The sequence below is a fragment of the Sarcophilus harrisii genome, chromosome 3 (genome assembly GCF_902635505.1).
Source record: "Sarcophilus harrisii chromosome 3, mSarHar1.11, whole genome shotgun sequence".
Classification (NCBI taxonomy): Eukaryota; Metazoa; Chordata; class Mammalia; order Dasyuromorphia; family Dasyuridae; genus Sarcophilus; species Sarcophilus harrisii.
Genome location: NC_045428.1, coordinates 566,731,580 through 566,748,904, shown reverse-complemented (window position 1 = coordinate 566,748,904; position 17,325 = coordinate 566,731,580). Strand labels below are relative to the sequence as shown.

At 40.0% G+C, this 17,325-nt stretch overlaps 1 protein-coding gene across 1 annotated transcript in view; it reads left to right on the top strand.

Moving 5' to 3' along the window:
* LOC100922460 (protein-arginine deiminase type-3) overlaps positions 1 to 16,220 on the top strand; it is a 45,243-nt gene extending 29,023 nt beyond the window's left edge. Inside the window, exons 12-16 of the mRNA XM_031962757.1 lie at positions 5,430 to 5,574; positions 6,405 to 6,507; positions 10,193 to 10,272; positions 12,239 to 12,364; positions 15,440 to 16,220. Coding sequence (XP_031818617.1) covers positions 5,430 to 5,574; positions 6,405 to 6,507; positions 10,193 to 10,272; positions 12,239 to 12,364; positions 15,440 to 15,673 — 688 coding nt within the window. The 3' untranslated portion in view covers positions 15,674 to 16,220. The remainder of the gene's footprint in view (positions 1 to 5,429; positions 5,575 to 6,404; positions 6,508 to 10,192; positions 10,273 to 12,238; positions 12,365 to 15,439) is intronic.
* The last annotated feature ends 1,105 nt before the right edge of the window (positions 16,221 to 17,325 follow it).

Sequence of the window (17,325 nt, the reverse complement as noted above, 5' to 3'; positions counted from 1 at the left end):
TCATTTGGAGCTGAATTGGATCTTCTCATTGCTGAAGATAGCCACTTCTTATAGCATAATTCTGAGAATGAGTAAGAGTTCTTAGTACAGAGCAGTTCCCAAAAGACTTTACGCAGAGGCTGGCCCTACCATTTTCTAGCTGTGGGCTTTGGCTGGTTCTCTGAGCCTGTTCTGTCATGGGGGAGAGGTACCTGGACCTGTTACACCAGCCTCACAAGGTTGTTACTAGGATCAGCTAGAAAGTGGACGTAAAATCACTTTGAAAACAATAATAGTAACTAGTAATTATTTAGTGCTTGAGTCTCATGATCATCCTGGGAGCTGGGAGCTATTGTTTCTTCATTTTAAAGAGAGGGAAACTGAGACCCAGAGAGTTGAATGCACTTGTCCCACAGCTAGTGAGTGTCGGAAGAAGGATTTGAACCCAGAGCCTCCTGATACACCCCAGACCTTGTTGCCCTGAGCCATTCATCAATGGTGAAGGTCACATACACAACCTGAGTTGTGATTCTTCTCTTCTATAGAAATGGTGGCCATCCAAGCCACTCTGGGGAGGAATTGTGCAGGGAGAGCAAACGGTCTCTCCGCCCAGGATGCGAGGCTCTAGCTCTCCCTGGGAGGCAGCCCAGCATAGAGGGAGGAAAAATGGGTTCAAGTCTAGGCTCTGGGCCTATCTCTGGGATTTGTGACCCTGGACCAGCCACCCTTGGGATCCTGGGCAGCTCTTGAAGTCTATTAGCTAAAGATGGATGCTTCCTATCTCACTGAAATCAGGGTCCTGTCTGTCTTCCCAAATGGCACCCTGAGGTCGAGCTTGTTTGGATAAAAGCATCGAGGAGTCCTGGGTTGGACACAGGCGGGCTCTGTGATCCTGAGCATGTTACCTAATTCTCAGTGCCCTCAGTAACGCTCAGAGAGCTTAAATTGGAGGAAAACTCCAGCCCTCCCTAAGGCGAAGGGTTTAACTCATTCCCTAGAGGAAGGAAATCAGAGTGTGCATTAAACAAACCCAAACCCTCCTGTTCCACACAAAACAGCCTCTGCCACAGAAGCACAGGGAGTCAGAGCCAATCCGGGCCTTGAAGGCCATCTAAAACATCCTTTATATGTAGTAAATAAATCACCTCATACATACATACCTACATACATATGTTATCTATATCTATATCTATAATATATATATCACATTTGCATGTGATATATATTATTACTATCTATATAAATATGTGTATATGTATGTGTATGGTATATAATATATATTTATATTTATATGCATATATATGTGTATAAACATGCATGTGTAGCATGCACAGAAAGGCATTTATATAACAAGCGGCTGCAATGGCTAAAATTCCAAACCTGAAATCAGAAAGTCCTGAGTGCAAATCCAGCCTCAGATGCTTACTAGCTATGTGATCTTAAGCAATTCATTTAACCTTTGCCTCAGTTTCCTTATCTGTAAGATGATAATAGCACCTTGTTCCCTAGGGTTGTTGGAAAGATCAAATGAGATGATGTTTGTAAATTGCTATATGAAGTGCTATATAAATGCAAGCTATTGTTATTATTATTACTATCTTTGCCAAGAAAACATCAAAGTTGGGCATGATTGAAAGAACTGAAGAATAAAAATAAATATTATTAAATTTTTATTAATTATATTAATCAATAATTAATTAATTAAAAATAATAATAACAATTATTATTGTTAATCATAACTCATTTGAGCCTCACTAGGAATCCTTTGATATAGATGACATTGTTACCCCATTTTATAGATAAGGAAACTAAGCATGAATAAGTTTTAGAGGCATTATGGGTCCCTAGAACATGAGGAAAACCATAGGAAATATAAAGTCAAGAGTTGGAGGGACCTGGGAACACAAAACAACAAGAGCCCTGGATTTGGAGTTAAGACCTGAATTCAAATCTCGCCCCTAAAATTTAATACCTGTGTGGTCTTATAGAAGTGACTTAATATCTCTGGGCCTCAGTTTCCTTCACTGTTAAAAAAAATCAGTCATGTATTATAGCTTTTTGAGACATTTTTCAATCACTGATTCTTTGTGTTCCCATTTGGAGTTTTCTTAGCAAAGATGCAGAATGGTTGGCCATTTTCTTTTCCAGCTCATTTCACAGATAAGAAAACCAAGGGTTAAGTGACTTGTCTAGGGTCACACAGCTAGTAATGTCTAAGGCCCCAAGATTGATTCACTGAACCTCCTAGACCTATATAGGTGCTTAATAAATGCTCTCTTGCTTAATTAAAATGAAGACTTTGGACTAGAACGGTGATTCTCAAAGTGTGGTCCAGAGAATCCTGGGCATCTCTGATACAAAATTTGTTTTTATTTCTAATATGACAAATATCTAAAATATAACCCACATAAACAAAAACCCCTTGGACAGATTCTCAATTTTTAATAATACAAAAGAGGACAAAAGTTTGAGAACCACTGGGCTAGATGTCACTTAAGATTCTCTCCAGCTTTATTTCTATGCTTCTTAGTGTGCAGAATATTAAGTCTGGAGGGATCCCTCTCATTTTCAGCAGGGAAAATCAATCCCAGAAAGAGAAAGTAATTTGTTTAAGATCTCACAGGATTGCTGGGAAGTTCTAAACCAGCAAACTTTGATGTCACTGCTCTGCTCTCCTGGTTGATTATACTCAGCATCTTTGGCCTCTGGACCCTTCTTTTTATTTTTAACAATTGATGCATTTATAGGACTTCCCCACCACCACCATCACTCCAATCCCTAGAGCTTCATCATTTCCAGATGAGTCAATGAAAATTTCTCATCAACACCATTTTTTTTTTCTAAATCAATTCTGTGCAGATTTCTAAAGGTACTGGGCTTTCTGTGATTATAAGTGGAAGCCCCCTGAAGTAGGGCTCTTAAACTCTGACACTGATTGGATTTTATTGGCTAGAGTCCTTCCCCTGCCTGATTGGCTGCAGTATTGTTAGAGAATAGAAGAGAGAGACAGAGACAGAGGGGTGGGGGTGGGGGGGAGACAAAGAGACAGAGAGACTGAGACAGACAGAGAGAGGAAGAGAGAAGGAAGGAGAGAGGGAGGGGGGAGGGAGAAACAGAAAGAGACAAAGAGACAGAGAAAGACAGAGAGACAGAAAGAGACAGTGAGACAGAAACAGAGAGAGAAAGAGAAACAGAGATACAGAGACACACACAGAGACAAGACAAACAGATGGAGAGACAGAGAGGAGACAACTAGAAACAGAGTGAGAGAGACAGAGACAGAGAAAAAGAAACAGAGAGACAAAAGACAGAAAGGAGAAAAGAGAGTAAAAAAACAGAAGAAAAGAAAGAGAAAAAGAATGATCGAGAGCATTTTAAGAGTTTACATTCTAATGGAGGAAACAATAATCAGTCAATAAACATTTATTCAGTGCCTACTGTGTGCCAGGCACAATGCTAAGCACAGGAGATAAAAGGAAAGACAAAAGACAGTTTCCATGGGCTGGGGGAGACAACATGCAACCAGTTCTGTCTAAATCGGCCATTAATAGGATAAATGGGACACCATCAGCAGAGGGAAGACACTAGAATTAAGAGAAATTGATTCAGGGCATCCGACTTCCTCATTCCCAGATTATCCATTTCTGGTCCCTGGAGGGTCCTCCTCTAGAATACCTGTTCAGTCGAGGACATCGTCTTTCAGGGCCCTGAATGACGGCCACTTGCTGTATTTCAGGGCCAAGGGAGGATTCTTGCCCCTACAGAATCTGTCTCACAGAATTAGGTTTCTATTTGTAACCTCCAGTATCTAGTATAGCTCCTTGCACAGAGTAGGTGCTTAATAATTGTTTACTGAACCGAATGCATCGAATTCAACTGGACTAACCAATGGTCTGTCTGGGCTCTGTCACTTTTTTATCATGGGACTGGTTTGGATCTGAATCTTTGCTTTCAAGAGCTTAAATGGGTCCCACAGAGAGTGAGGTGCTCAAGTTCAGAGCGGCCTGACTTCCCCCCACTTCCTCCCATTCATCTCTTGAGATCCTTTCGATGTCTGTGAGATTTCTGATATGTTAAATATAAGTGGCGACCTGTACCAACTTCCACAAAAGTCTGTTCTTTTCCAAAATCTCACTATGTCCAATTAATCCTAGTGGGTGCTGAAGAGCTGGGCCATTGGGATGCAAATGTTAACATATTTATATTATTATATTATATATTATTATATTATGATAATATAATATAATATATTATTTTACATTTTATATTAACACTTATATTATAAATGTTAATATAAGCTTATATATAATATTTATATTTATATGTATTTATAACATAAACATATATAATCTAAGCTGGAAAAATTTCAAGACTTGTGTCTATTAGAACCTGCCTCGCTAAGGGCAGAGATCCTGAGCCCCAGGAGATGTCAAGGGGTGAAAGAGGATGAGCTATTTGGGGCTGGAATAACTCTTGGAGATCATCTCTGTGAGAGGTGGAGAGCTTGCAGAGTAGCCCGGAGTACCCACCCTGATGAAATCATGGGTCCTTTGAATTTTGAACTAATGACCTAGAATTAAAGCCTAATTAAAGTCACTAAATGAAATTTACTGTGGTCCCTGCCCAGGGGCCATTTGATCTGCCATAATCTCTCTTGAGTCACCCATCTTGTCTGAGTAAATACTTAGGGTAGATTTGGGGTGTGTGTGTGTGTGTGTGTGTGTGTGTGTATCATTTCTTTTAGTCACAGACCTTCTTGGTATATATTCTCATTAATAGGATTACTGAGTCAAGGGGTGTGAATAGTTTAATGACTTTTCTCACCTAATTCCAAATTGTTTTCAAGAACGGCTTCACCCTGGAAATGGCAAAACACTAAGGGATCTCTGCCTGGAAAATCCCAAATGGGGTCAAGGAGAATCAGACATGACTGAAAATAACTGAACAATAACAGAACACTGCATATAATGTCTTACCTTTGATACTTTGGTTTGATTTGATTTTTTTTCTTTAATTTTTAGTTCATTTTTAGGAGAGATGACTCTTAGTGGGGTACTGGAATATATATATATATGATATAAAATTAAGAAATCAATAAAATGTCATTCTTAAAAATCTAAAAAAAGAGAAAGACCGCACCCATTCATAATTCCCCCAATAATGTTTACTTGTGTGTATGTCTTCCCATAGCCTGTCCAGCATCAACAATTTCATCATCTTTGCCAATTTATGGATGTAAGATGAAACTTCAGAGTGGTTTTCATCCAATTTTTTCTCCTCCTTATCACTATGAATACCTGTTTTTCAAATGGTCACTGATAATGTACATTTCTCCTGAAAACTTTGACCCTTCATCTATTGGCCATTTGTCTATGATGTTTAGTCTCTAACATTTGGAACAATTATTTTGGTCACTTCTGGGTAATGTTTTGTCCACTCTTTTCACTCAGGTCTAGTGGAAGGAGGGTCACTCAGGTGGTCCGGGACTTCCTCTACGCCCAGAAAGTTCAGCCTCCTGTAGAACTCTTTGTGGACTGGCTGGCGGTGGGTCACGTGGATGAGTTCTTAAGCTTTGTCCCTGTCCCAGATGACAAGGTAAGGTCCCCCAAGGGAGGCCCTTCTTGAGCCCTTGAGAATCCAGTGGTTCAGTTTTATCCCTTCTAGGATCTTTCTGCAACTTTCCAAAAGGGATGGATTTTATCATCACTATTGTTATATATCATTATGTATGCATAACACAGTAAGAGGCCCCATGACACACTGAAATTGAGGTTGGATTTGGGGGTGCTACTTCCAAGCTGTATAATCTCAGGTAAAGCCCCTTCCCTCCCTGAACTCCAGTTTGCTTCTATGTTAAAAGAGAGGGTTGGACCAAATGGTCCATAAGACCCCACTCCCAGTGCTCTGATTATGGATTCCTAATCTTGTCTCTCCTACTCAGCAAATGTATATTGGAAAGCAAAGTCACTTGGCTTTTCTAGACTTCAATTTCCCCATCTGTAAAAACGAGATTGGACAAGAATTCAACAATCATTTGTTAAGTGCTTTCTCTATGTCAGGCACTGTGCTGAAGAGATAGGGGGAAAAACCCTTTGCTCTTCCAAAGCATCCTCAATTACATTCTATTGTAATGAAGTTCCCCAAACTGGCTGGTAGGGGCTTGAACCCTAGTTCTAAATCTGTGATCCTATAATTACACAAGGTCGAGACGGGTAACCCCTTGGTACCAGAGACTCCCCTCTGCTAGCATCCATCCCCTTAGATGCTCAGGTTGACAAACGGCCGGGGCCAGTCCTGCCCTTGGAGCCACAGAAGTCAGCAGGAGGCCTGGCGATGGAAGGTCTCGTCCTCCAAAGCAGAAGCAGAATCTCAGTCTTGGGAGCATGGACTGAGGTACTATGAGGGAATCTGATTTCTCCATACAGGGTTTCCGCCTGCTTCTGGCCAGCCCCGGAGCCTGTTTCAAACTTTTCCAGGAGAAACAGAAATGGGGCCATGGGCAAGCCCTCCTGTTTGAAGGCGTTGTAGGTGAGTCGCTCTTCCTTCTCCCTGACACTGAGCCTGTTCCTTTCTCTTGCTTTGTCCTCAGCCTCCCCCCCCCCCCCCCCCCCCCCCCCCAAGCCAGAGCTGTGGAGAGGGGCCTCAGAGGCCCACTAAGCCTCCGAAGGAAGGACCACACTGGGGCCTTCCTTTGTTGACCTCCAGGGGGGGCAGCCTGTTTTGATCAAGGGCAGCTCTTTATTAGAAAGTTTCTCCTCACTGACTATCCCACTCCTGGCTCACAGGGCTAGTCAGAAGTCACAATGAACTCTGGTTATAGTGGAGGGGACAGAAAAGACACAGGCCGTATCACCAGTAGAGAGAGAAGGTAGTGTTTGAGCTGCCTCTGACACTTAGCTAGGTGACCCTGGACAAACCACCTTTATCTAAATCTCCAGGCATTTCTTTTCCTCATCTGTAAAATGGGAGGTTTGGACTTGTATGTTCTTAGAATATTAATAGATCTTAAGAATCCCAGATTCTTAAACTGTGGGCTGAGACTACATATGGGATCTTGTAACAGAACGAGGAAGCACAAAATTAGCAATTTTTTTTTTTTATCAGTAAATGTTTGATTTGTATACCTATTTTATATACCTACTTATCCAGGGTGTTGTGAGTAGAAAAAGCTTAAGAAGCCCTTATGATGTCTTAGTATCCCTCTCTGTAAAATGGTGATAAAAAAAGAAAATAAAAGGACAAAAAGAAGAAATAGGATGAAGAAAAAAGTTTTCAAAATCTTTAAATATGCCCTAAAATGCCATTGTAACTAGTTGGGTTTTAAGGAATGCTAATAAGAATAATAGCTCCCCTGTCTGTGCATTTGGCTGTTTTATGTAACACTTTCCTCACAAGAGCCCTGTCACTCTTTCTCATTTACAGAAGGAAAAGTTGAGACTCAAATTAAATTTTTAGATGGGTAAATTGCAAATTAAATACTATTATTCTCATTTAATAGATGGGGAAATTGAGACTCAAAAATTATTTTAATTTTATAGATGGATAAATTGCAATTTAAATATTATTGTTCTCATTTAACAGATGGAGAAATTGAGACTCAAATATTATTTTAATTTTATAGATGGGTAAATTGCAATTTAAATATTATTATTCTCATTTAGCTGATGGGAAAATTGAGGCTCAAATTAGTTTTATTTTACAGGTGAGGAAATTGAGATCCAAATATTATTATTTTATTTTACAGATGGGGATATTGAGGCTAAAATATATTATTTTTTATTTTATGGATAGGGAAACAGAATCAAATAATATTCTCATTTTACAGATGAGGAAATTGAGACTTAAAGAATATATATATATATATATATTTTTTTTTTTTACAGAGAGGGAAACAGGGTCAAATGTAATAGCATTTTCATTTTGTAAATAGGGAAATTGAGATTCAAATGCTATTATTCTCATTTACAGATAGAGAAATTGAGATTTAGAAAAGTGAGGTAACTTGTCCAAGTCTCACAAGTGATTTTGGGATTTAAATCTTAGGGATCATTTAAGGATACCCCCATCATTTTTCAAGTGAGGAAAGAGAGACTCAGAGAAGGAGGTGACTCAGGACTTTGGTATTTGCCAGTAGTCTCTCTCCTGCACTGAAGACCTATTGTGGTAGGGCTAAAGCTTGAACCCAGATTTTCTAGCAATAACTTTCTTTGTTACAAAAAACTTCCCACTGCACCCTATTCAGTCCAGCTAGTGATAGAACTTACTTACCTGTACATGGAAGGATAACTCAGCATTGCTGATGTCCAGTGCCAAACGAGGGAGCTAGTCAGTCACTGAGTGACTCGACAAACATTTATTAAGTGCTGACTATGTATTAAACACTGTTTAAGTACTGGGGATGTAAAAAAAAAAAAAAAAAAAAAAGCTAAAAAACAAGTTTATTGTCATGGGGCTTACATTCTAGAGGGAGAGACAACATGTTATTGAGGGCGATACATGCAAGAGATAGGCTGGGTAGCTGACTCTATAGCACAAGAGGACATCTATAGAGGAGGAAGGACTTCTGGGGACTGAGATGATGGTTAAGGAGGAGGAGACAGCCTCCCCTAAGCAGATCTGCGAAATCCTGAGCATCCCAAGGGCTCAGGCCACCGAAACTTCCCTGCCCAGAGCCCCTGGGCACATACCTGGTTATCTCTGGAATGGTCTGATGTAATCACGGGACCTCAAACCACATGAGCCCAAGTTGTCTCTGGAATCAGTGAGAACCACGTGAATACAGTGGGGAAAGGGTTGGATGTGGAGTTAGGAGATGCCAGCCTTGGAAACTGCCACCCCAGCACAGTTATAAGGGCAGCTCCTGCTTGGCTACCCACTAGTGAGGATCAGCTGTCAAATGAGTTATGTTCTATATTTTGACTATGTTTAACATATATTGAATTATTTGCCATCTAGGGGAGGGTGTGGGGAAAGAGGGGGAAAATTGGAACACAAGGTTTTGCAAGGATTCACGTTGAAAAATTATCCATACATATGTTTTGAAAATTAAAAAGCTTTAATAAAAAACTTTTTTTTTAAATTAACTGGAAAACTAAAACAACAACACAATAACAACAAATGAGTTATATTTGTCCAATTTGTGGGTGTCCCAAAGCTAAACGGTATAGCCAGTGTGTTGGATGACAGAACCAAGGTCCAAATAGATGTCATCAGGTTAGCCAATTAGGCCCAGTCTAGTAAAAAGAATTTAACAGGAAGAGTAAAGAATTAACTGTTTGGCCTGAGGAAAAACTAAAGGATTGGAAAGTTTGACCAGATAATAGTTTGACTAAAATTATATATGATAATAGGTGAGAATGATCTGGGGGATTCAGTGGACTTCAAGTTCAATATTAGACCACATTTTGACATGGGCACCATGCGCGCGCACACGCACAGACACGCGCGCGTTGGCAAAACTGCTTTGCTAAGTAGGAAGGTGCCCAGTCAACATGCAAAAAATACTGACTCAGTGTCTGAGAACTTGAACTCTGCCTCCTGATCTTAAGGGAGTAATTTTTTTTTTAATTACTGACTAATTACTAACTCAGTTTCTCTCCTTCTGTCTCTCCCTCCACCCACATTTCTGTTTCATGTCTCCTTCCCTCTTTGTCTCTCTCTTTCTTTGTCTCTTTCCCTTTCTTCTTTCTCTCTCTCTCACCACCTCTCTCTGTCTCTCTCTTACTCCTTCCTATCTCTCTCCTACGTCGTTTCCTTCGTCTCTGTCTTCCTCCTTTTATGTCTATCCTACCTCTTTCACTCTCTCTCTCTTTCTCTTTCTCTCTTTTCTTACTGTCTCTCTCTCTCTCTCTCTCTCCTTTTCTGGCTCTCTTCTACCTCTTTGTCTGTCTCTGTGTCTCTCTTTATCTCTCTCTGTTTCTCTGTGTCTCTGTCCATCTGTCTCTTGGCTGTCTATCACTCTCCCTCTTTCCTTCTTTGTGATTCTGTCCATTCCCATTGCTATCTCTATCCTTCTGCATTTCTTGCTCTGTCTCTTCTTCTCCTTCTCTTTCTCATTGTTTCTCTCCCTTTCCCTTTTCTCCTCTCTCCCTCAATATCTCTGCCTCTTTCCCTTGATGTTTGCCTTTCTTCTCCATTTCTTTTCCTCTCTCTCTTTTTCTCTCCTTCTCTACGTCTCTGTTTGTCCCTCCCCTCCTCACTGTTTTCTCCACAGGGAGCAACCAGGTGAAGACCATGTCCATCAATCAGATCCTCTCCAATGAAAATCTTATCAGTTACAACAAGTTTGTCCAGGTACTGGGAAGAGGATGGAGAAAGTTGTAAGCATGCAATAGGAAAATTTCCTAAAGTATCCTTTATTGCTTTTTATAAGAGGATCAGAAGGTAGAGAAAAAGCAATCCTAGAAGAAAAAAACAATGTCAGTAGAGGATCCCACCATCCCCAGAAGGAAGCCTCTTTCCCATGGTCCAATCACACCCAGATTACTTTGCTGCTCCTTAGTCACTCCTATGGCCCAGTAACTTTTCTCCGTCAGAACAGTTACAAGGCCCATTCTAAGGCTAGTTACTGAAGAATGGACTGAGGCAGAGGCAGAGGAGATTGTTGCCTGTGGCACATGACTTGAGGGGCACTAAGCAGCCCACCGGTCCTGCAACTCCCATGACTATAATCACTTCTTTGACCAGAGGTCTTTAGAAGGCTCTAATTAATGTAATTATGTTACCCAAGAAGGACAATATATGAAGCTATCATCTACTTCTAATAGACTAGTCCATCAGAATGGTGTTGAGAAAGAGATCCTGGGTATCATGAAAAAAACCCTTGATTTTGAAAGATATGATCTGGATTCAAATCCAGTCTTTGTGACCTCGCTCTCCTCAGCTTTTCACACAAATGCAAGAGGTTGGACTAACTGATTTCTAAGGTGTCTTCTCTCTCTAAAGCTATGGTCCCATGATGGTCTAGTCACCTGGGCTCAAATGCAGGCACAGTTACTAATTATAGTCAAGGAGATAAGGAAAGAACTGCAATATAATCATTTCTGAGACATTGATTCTTAAGAGGCTTTAGAGAATGGGGGAATAAAACAGGATTGGGGAAAGTCAATATCCCTATTTTCAAAGAAGAGAAGAGATTGCATCTTTAAACTATAGGCCAGTGAGCTTGATTTTGATATATGGGAAAATTCTAGGTAGATTCTTCAGATGGGGTAGCTAAGTGGTGCAGTGGATAGAGCACCAGCTCTGAAGTCAGGAGGATCTAAGTTCAAATCTGGGCTCAGACACTTAACATTTCCTGGCTGTGTGACCCTGGGCAAGTCACTTAACCCCAATTATCTCAGAGAGAAAGAGAGAGATGATGATGATGATGATGATGATGATGATGATGACGACGACTGGTGAAAAGTCTAGTTAGGGGAGCAGTGATTACAAAGGCCCAGGGTAGCTTCATCATAAAAAAGGACATGTCAAATGGACTCTATTTGAATGGTAGAACAAAAGAACATTTAATTGTATAAATCAAAGAACATTTATTTAAGGCTTATGATGCACCAAGTATAATAGCTGGGCCAGAGTGAATAGAGCACCAGGCTTGGATCTGGAAGACTCATCTTTGAGAGTTCAAATCTAATCTCAGATACCAGCTATGTGACCCAGGATACGTTATCCTTAGGAGGTTTTAGGAGGCAAATAGGATTCTATTTGCCTCAGTTTCCTCATCTGACAAATGAGCTAGAGAAATGACCAACCATTCCAGTATCTTTGCCAAGAAAACCCCAAATAGGATCACAAAGAGTCGAACACAACTGAAAAATAGCTCACAAAATAAAATGGGGAAGCTTTACATTTAGGGGAAATGTAGGCAGAGACTGGGTTACTAGAGCAGGGAAATACTGTAGATAGAATCTATGGATTTTATCTAAGCATTTGATAAAATATCTTACACTATTCTTGTAGATGGAGCAATATCGTTCCTAGAGAAGGAATGCTGAATATAGAAGGGGATGTTCCCCATCATCTAGTTCTTACTTGACATGGCCTTAGAACCAGATTCTGACTCCCAGGGGAGGTTTGAATGATGGTGGAGGGTGATATTAAGTGATTCTTTGTAGAGTTGGACAGCATCATACATGGGTTCCTCACTCAAACTTTCTGTGGGTTCTCACTTGGTCTGAACCCAAATCTTTCTTTGCTTTCCTTGTCCTCCTCTCTCCACTGACTTTGCCTTCCCTTGTGGCCATCACCTCTTCCCTCCCAGAGCTGCATCGACTGGAATCGAGAGGTGCTAAAGCGAGAGCTGGGCCTGACAGATCGAGACATCATCGACATCCCTCAACTCTTCAAAAGGGAGAGGAGGAAAGCAGTAGCATTTTTCCCTGACTTGGTGAGACGGAGGAACAGGAGGATGAATGGAGGTCTCCAATGGCACAGGGATTATTAGTATCGTTGTTATTAATACTGTCTCCCTAAGGTTTGCAACAGCTCCAGAAAGGAGTAAGGCAGGCTTTATTATCCCTGTTTAATTAAGGGGAAAGGGTTTTACATTTGCCTGGTATGGATGTGACAAGTTGCCTAGAAAGGGCCAGAATTAATGGAAAATTCCAAGAGAACTGACTCAGAAGGAAGAGCTGATTTCAGTTTCTGCCTTTGGCTAAATCCATGTTTTTATTGTGCTTTGAGCTTCTCAAAGTACTTGTTTCTATGTCCTTTGGTCCTTGGGACAGCCTGAGGAACAAGAGAGTTGAAATCTTTTTATTCCCATTCTAAAGGTGAATAAAATGAGTTTTCAAGAAACAGGAACCTTGCTCGAATTTACATAGGTGTGATTGAAACTGAGGTTTCCTGATTCCCAAACTGGTGCTTTTTCCCTCCACCCCATTATATCACACTGCCTCCATTTTATAAAATATAGCCTGAGGCATGGACTAATTGAATGGCTGGTCCAGAAGGTCAAAGTTAGTAAGCAGCTAAGTTGAGGTTCAAGCTTAATTATTTCTTCTAGATGAAATTGCTTCAAATGTTGTCCCCTTTGGAGTAGATGGGGCTCTCTATGTCCCAAAGGGTTTCCTGCAGCCTATGTGAGGTCCAATCATTTCTCTGTTTCTTAGAGAAGGAATAAGGCCATAATGAGTGACTAGAATGGACTTGGAAGAAAAATCATAAACTACAGGGTCACAGAATCAATCCTGAAAGGGAGCTCAGGGACCATCTCATCCAATGTCCCCATTTTATAGATAAAGAAACTGACCTGGGAAACGGAAGTGTCTCAGCCAAAATTGTGAAGGTAGTAAAGAATTCTAACCTGAATCAACTGAATCTCAATGGGGGAATATTTTTGCTGCACCTCCTGCTCCCTCTTGGAGACCTGAAGGCTGGAATAAAATCACCATAAACCAACAGAACTTGCTCTTTTGACCAGTTTATCTATAGAGAGGCAGGCAATTTATAAAACATCCAAGAACTCGATCCTGCATGACCTTTCTTAATAATAACTGACATTTATCTGGCGTTGTAACATTCACTAAGTGCTCTGTGATCATTCTCTGACTTGAGTCTCCTCTACCGTGTGAGTTAGACCCGATAGGAATTATTATCCCTATTTTACAGATAAGGAAATCGAGTCTCAGGGAGGTTGTGATGCAAGGTTACCCAACTAGAAAGTCAATGAATCATTTATTTAGTGCTTACTGTATGAAAGGCACTGTATATATCCTGAAATTACATATATAGCAAATAATATTGTTAGCACATAAGCAAAGACAGTCCCTCATCTCAAGAAGTTTCTTTTTTTTATAACATATAATTCTTTTTTAATAAAAAAATAATTTTTATTATTATAGCTTTTTATTGACAAAACATATGCATGGGTAATTTTTCAACATTAACTCTTGCAAAAACTTTTGTTCTAACCTTTCCCCTCCTTTCCTCCCCTAAATGGCAGGCAGTGTCATCCATATTAAATATGTTAAAAGTGTTATCTTTTCCTGTCATCTTAGCCAATCTGTCAGGTGTGTAGTGGTATCTCAGAGTTGTCTTAATTTGCATTTCTCTGATCAATAATGATTTGGAGCATCTTTTCAAATGACTAGAAATAATTTCAATCTTGTCATCTGAAAATTGTCTGTTCATATCCTTTGACCATTTAGCAGTTGGAGAATGCCTTGATTTCTTATAAATTTGAGTCAATTCTCTATATATTTTGGAAATGAGGCCTTCATCAGAATCTTTAACTGTAAAGATGTTTTCCCAGTTTATAAAAAATTTCTATTTTAACAGAGGTAATCAATAGCTATGTCTTCTAAATATCTATCTCAGAATGCTCTATCACCAATAGGACATAAATAATCCATATGAATATTTGGGGAGGATTCTTTAACTTTGTCACAATGGGACACACTATAACTTAACTCTAACAGAGTGATGTCACTGGCTCTCTGAGAATAAAGGACAACAATCACTGTCTATCTGTCTGTCGATCTATCTATCTATCTATCTATCCATCTATCTATTAGGGAAATGGTAGTTTAAGAAGAAATATTTGTGTTTAGAAAGTGACCCAGGTTATAAAGTCATAGAGGAATAGATTGATACAATCATTTTGTGATGGAGTTGATTTGATTATTGTTCCAGAATTGAAAACTGGGGGTGAAGTGGAGAGGGGAAGGAGAGATGGTGAGTGATGGAGGCAATCAAGAGGAGAACAGGGCATCAGCATTGAAAGAGTTAATTCCTCCAGGGGAGAGTTTCTAGTGCAGAAGGCAATGAGGATGATAAGAGGATGACCAGGGAGGGAAGTACCAGGGTAGGATGAAAATGATGAAGATGACGATGATGATGATGAATTGGCCAAGGTCTTCCAGAGCTGGCCGATTCCAGCATTATAATTCAGTGTGTTTTACTGTCTCCTTTCCAGATGCTCTAAGCTCTTTTTAGGAGGTCTCCTTTCAAAAGGGACTGAATAGTACACACACATAGGGAAGGCAGGTGACAATACCTGACATGCAGGCTTAGGCTTCCTGAACATGAAACATACAGGCTTTCTCTCTCTCCTGTCCCCACTTCCTTGGTTCTTTCCTTCTTCTATTCAGCTAAATCTCCCTAGCCCCCACATGTCAACCTTGTTCTGAAACCCCCAACATCACTTCCCCTTCCTTTCTTCATGAAAAGGACTGGCTTTTTTTCTTTTGTTTCTTAATTTATTTACTTTATTCTAAACTTAATAAATAAAACCAACATTTCTGTAAAAAAAAGAAAAAATAGAAAAGCAGAGGATTGCACCTGAAATTGCAGATCCATTGTGTACAACTTATTATTCCTTTCAAGTATACAGCAAGGTTATCATGTGGCTTTCTTATTTTCCTCTCCCTCCAATACTGGCAGGATATTAAAAGCTCTCTGAACCCATGAGTGCTCATGCCTTTCCCTCTAACATTCCTGATTTTCTACTCTGTGGTCACAGGTGAACATGCTCGTATTAGGGAGACACCTGGGGATCCCTAAGCCCTTTGGACCGATTATCAATGGGCGCTGCTGCCTAGAGGAGAAGGTTCGATCCTTGCTGGAGCCACTGGGCCTCCAGTGCAACTTCATTGATGACTTCACTCCCTACCACATGCTACATGGCGAGGTTCACTGTGGCACTAATGTCCGCCGGAAGCCCTTCCCCTTCAAATGGTGGAACATGATCCCCTGAGCTGGCTCTCTTCCCACTGTCTTCTCCTTGGCCTGGGAACTTCAGCATGAAATAGATGGATGATTCACCTGAAAGATGGAAACTCTACACAACAAAGAAACCTAGGAAGTTTTGAGAGAAACTGAGTCCCACTGACAACACCGAGCCCTTTCCCTAGAGTCCCTCCTCTACATTAGCTCTCTACCTGGGAGCTGAAAAGCTTAGAGAAGGGTCCTCCTGCTCCATGAAACAACATGACCTCATCCCTCCCATGTTTCTCAGGTTTGAATTCCCCCAAACTGTTCATCTGCTATTTCTTCCTTTTGTAAACTCCTCTTCAAAAAAATCCAACTTATAGAATTATATCATACTGATGTCATGTCCTTCCTTCAGTTGGGCCTGAGCCCTAATCAAGCTCGCCCCAACCAAGCTCATGTCACCAGGAAAAAGGAAAAATCCACAAGCCAAAATTACTCCTCTACTCTAAAAATTTAAGATAGTTACTATTAGATCTGTATGTGTGTATATACTACACATATATACATGTATACATATACAGATTCATAAATATACACACATATACATATATATACACCAGTTCTTTTTCTGAATTCAAACAGTATCTTCCTTCATAATTTTTTAAAATAATAGCCTTTTATTTTCAAAATATATGCAAAAATAGTTTTCAACATACACCCTTACAAAACTTTGTGTTCCAAATTTTTCTTCCTCTCTTTTCCTAATCCTTCCTCTAAACAACAAGTGATCCAACATATGGTAAATCTGCACAATTCTTATACACATATTTCCACAATTATCTTGCTGCACAAGAAAAATCAGATCAAAAAGGAAAGAAAACAAAAAGCAGGCAAACCACAACACAAAAAGCAGGCAAACCACAACAAAAAAAGGATAAATCCTATGCTGTGATCCACATTCAATTCCCACACTCCTCTTTCTGGATGCAGATGGCTCTATCACCAATCACTTGGAATTGGCCTGAATCACTTCAATGTTAAAAAGGGCCATGTGCGTCAGAATTGACATAATCTTGTTTCTGTGTACAATGTTCTCTGGGTTCTGCTCATATCACTGAGAATCAATTCATGTTAATCTCTCCAGGTCTCTCTGAAATCATCTTGCTGGTCATTTATTATAGAACAATAATATTCTATTACACTCATATATTATAATTTATTCAGCCATTCTCCAACTGATGGACATTCACTCAGTTTCCAGTTCCTTGACATTACAAAGAGGATTTCCACAAACATTTTTGCACATGTGGCTCCTTTTCCCTTTTTTTATGATCTCCTTGGGATACCAGCCTAGTAGAGACATTACTGGACCAAAGGGTGTGCGCAGTTTGATTACCCTTTGGGCATTGTTCCAAATTGCTCTCCAGAATGGTTGAGTAAGTTTACAACTCCACCAACAATGTATTGGTGTCCCAGTTGTCCCACATCCCCTCAAACATTTATTATCACTTCCTGACTTTTAAGATAAATTTGCAAATAAATTCAAAATACCCCCAATGGTTACCAGCCCACTTTTCTTCTGCCCATCCTAGTTCCCACTTAAATAATCATGGACTATGAATGACAATACGTTATAGGGAGCTTTCTGCAAAACTTCTATCAAAGGAGACATTTAATAAAAATATAATAATTGCC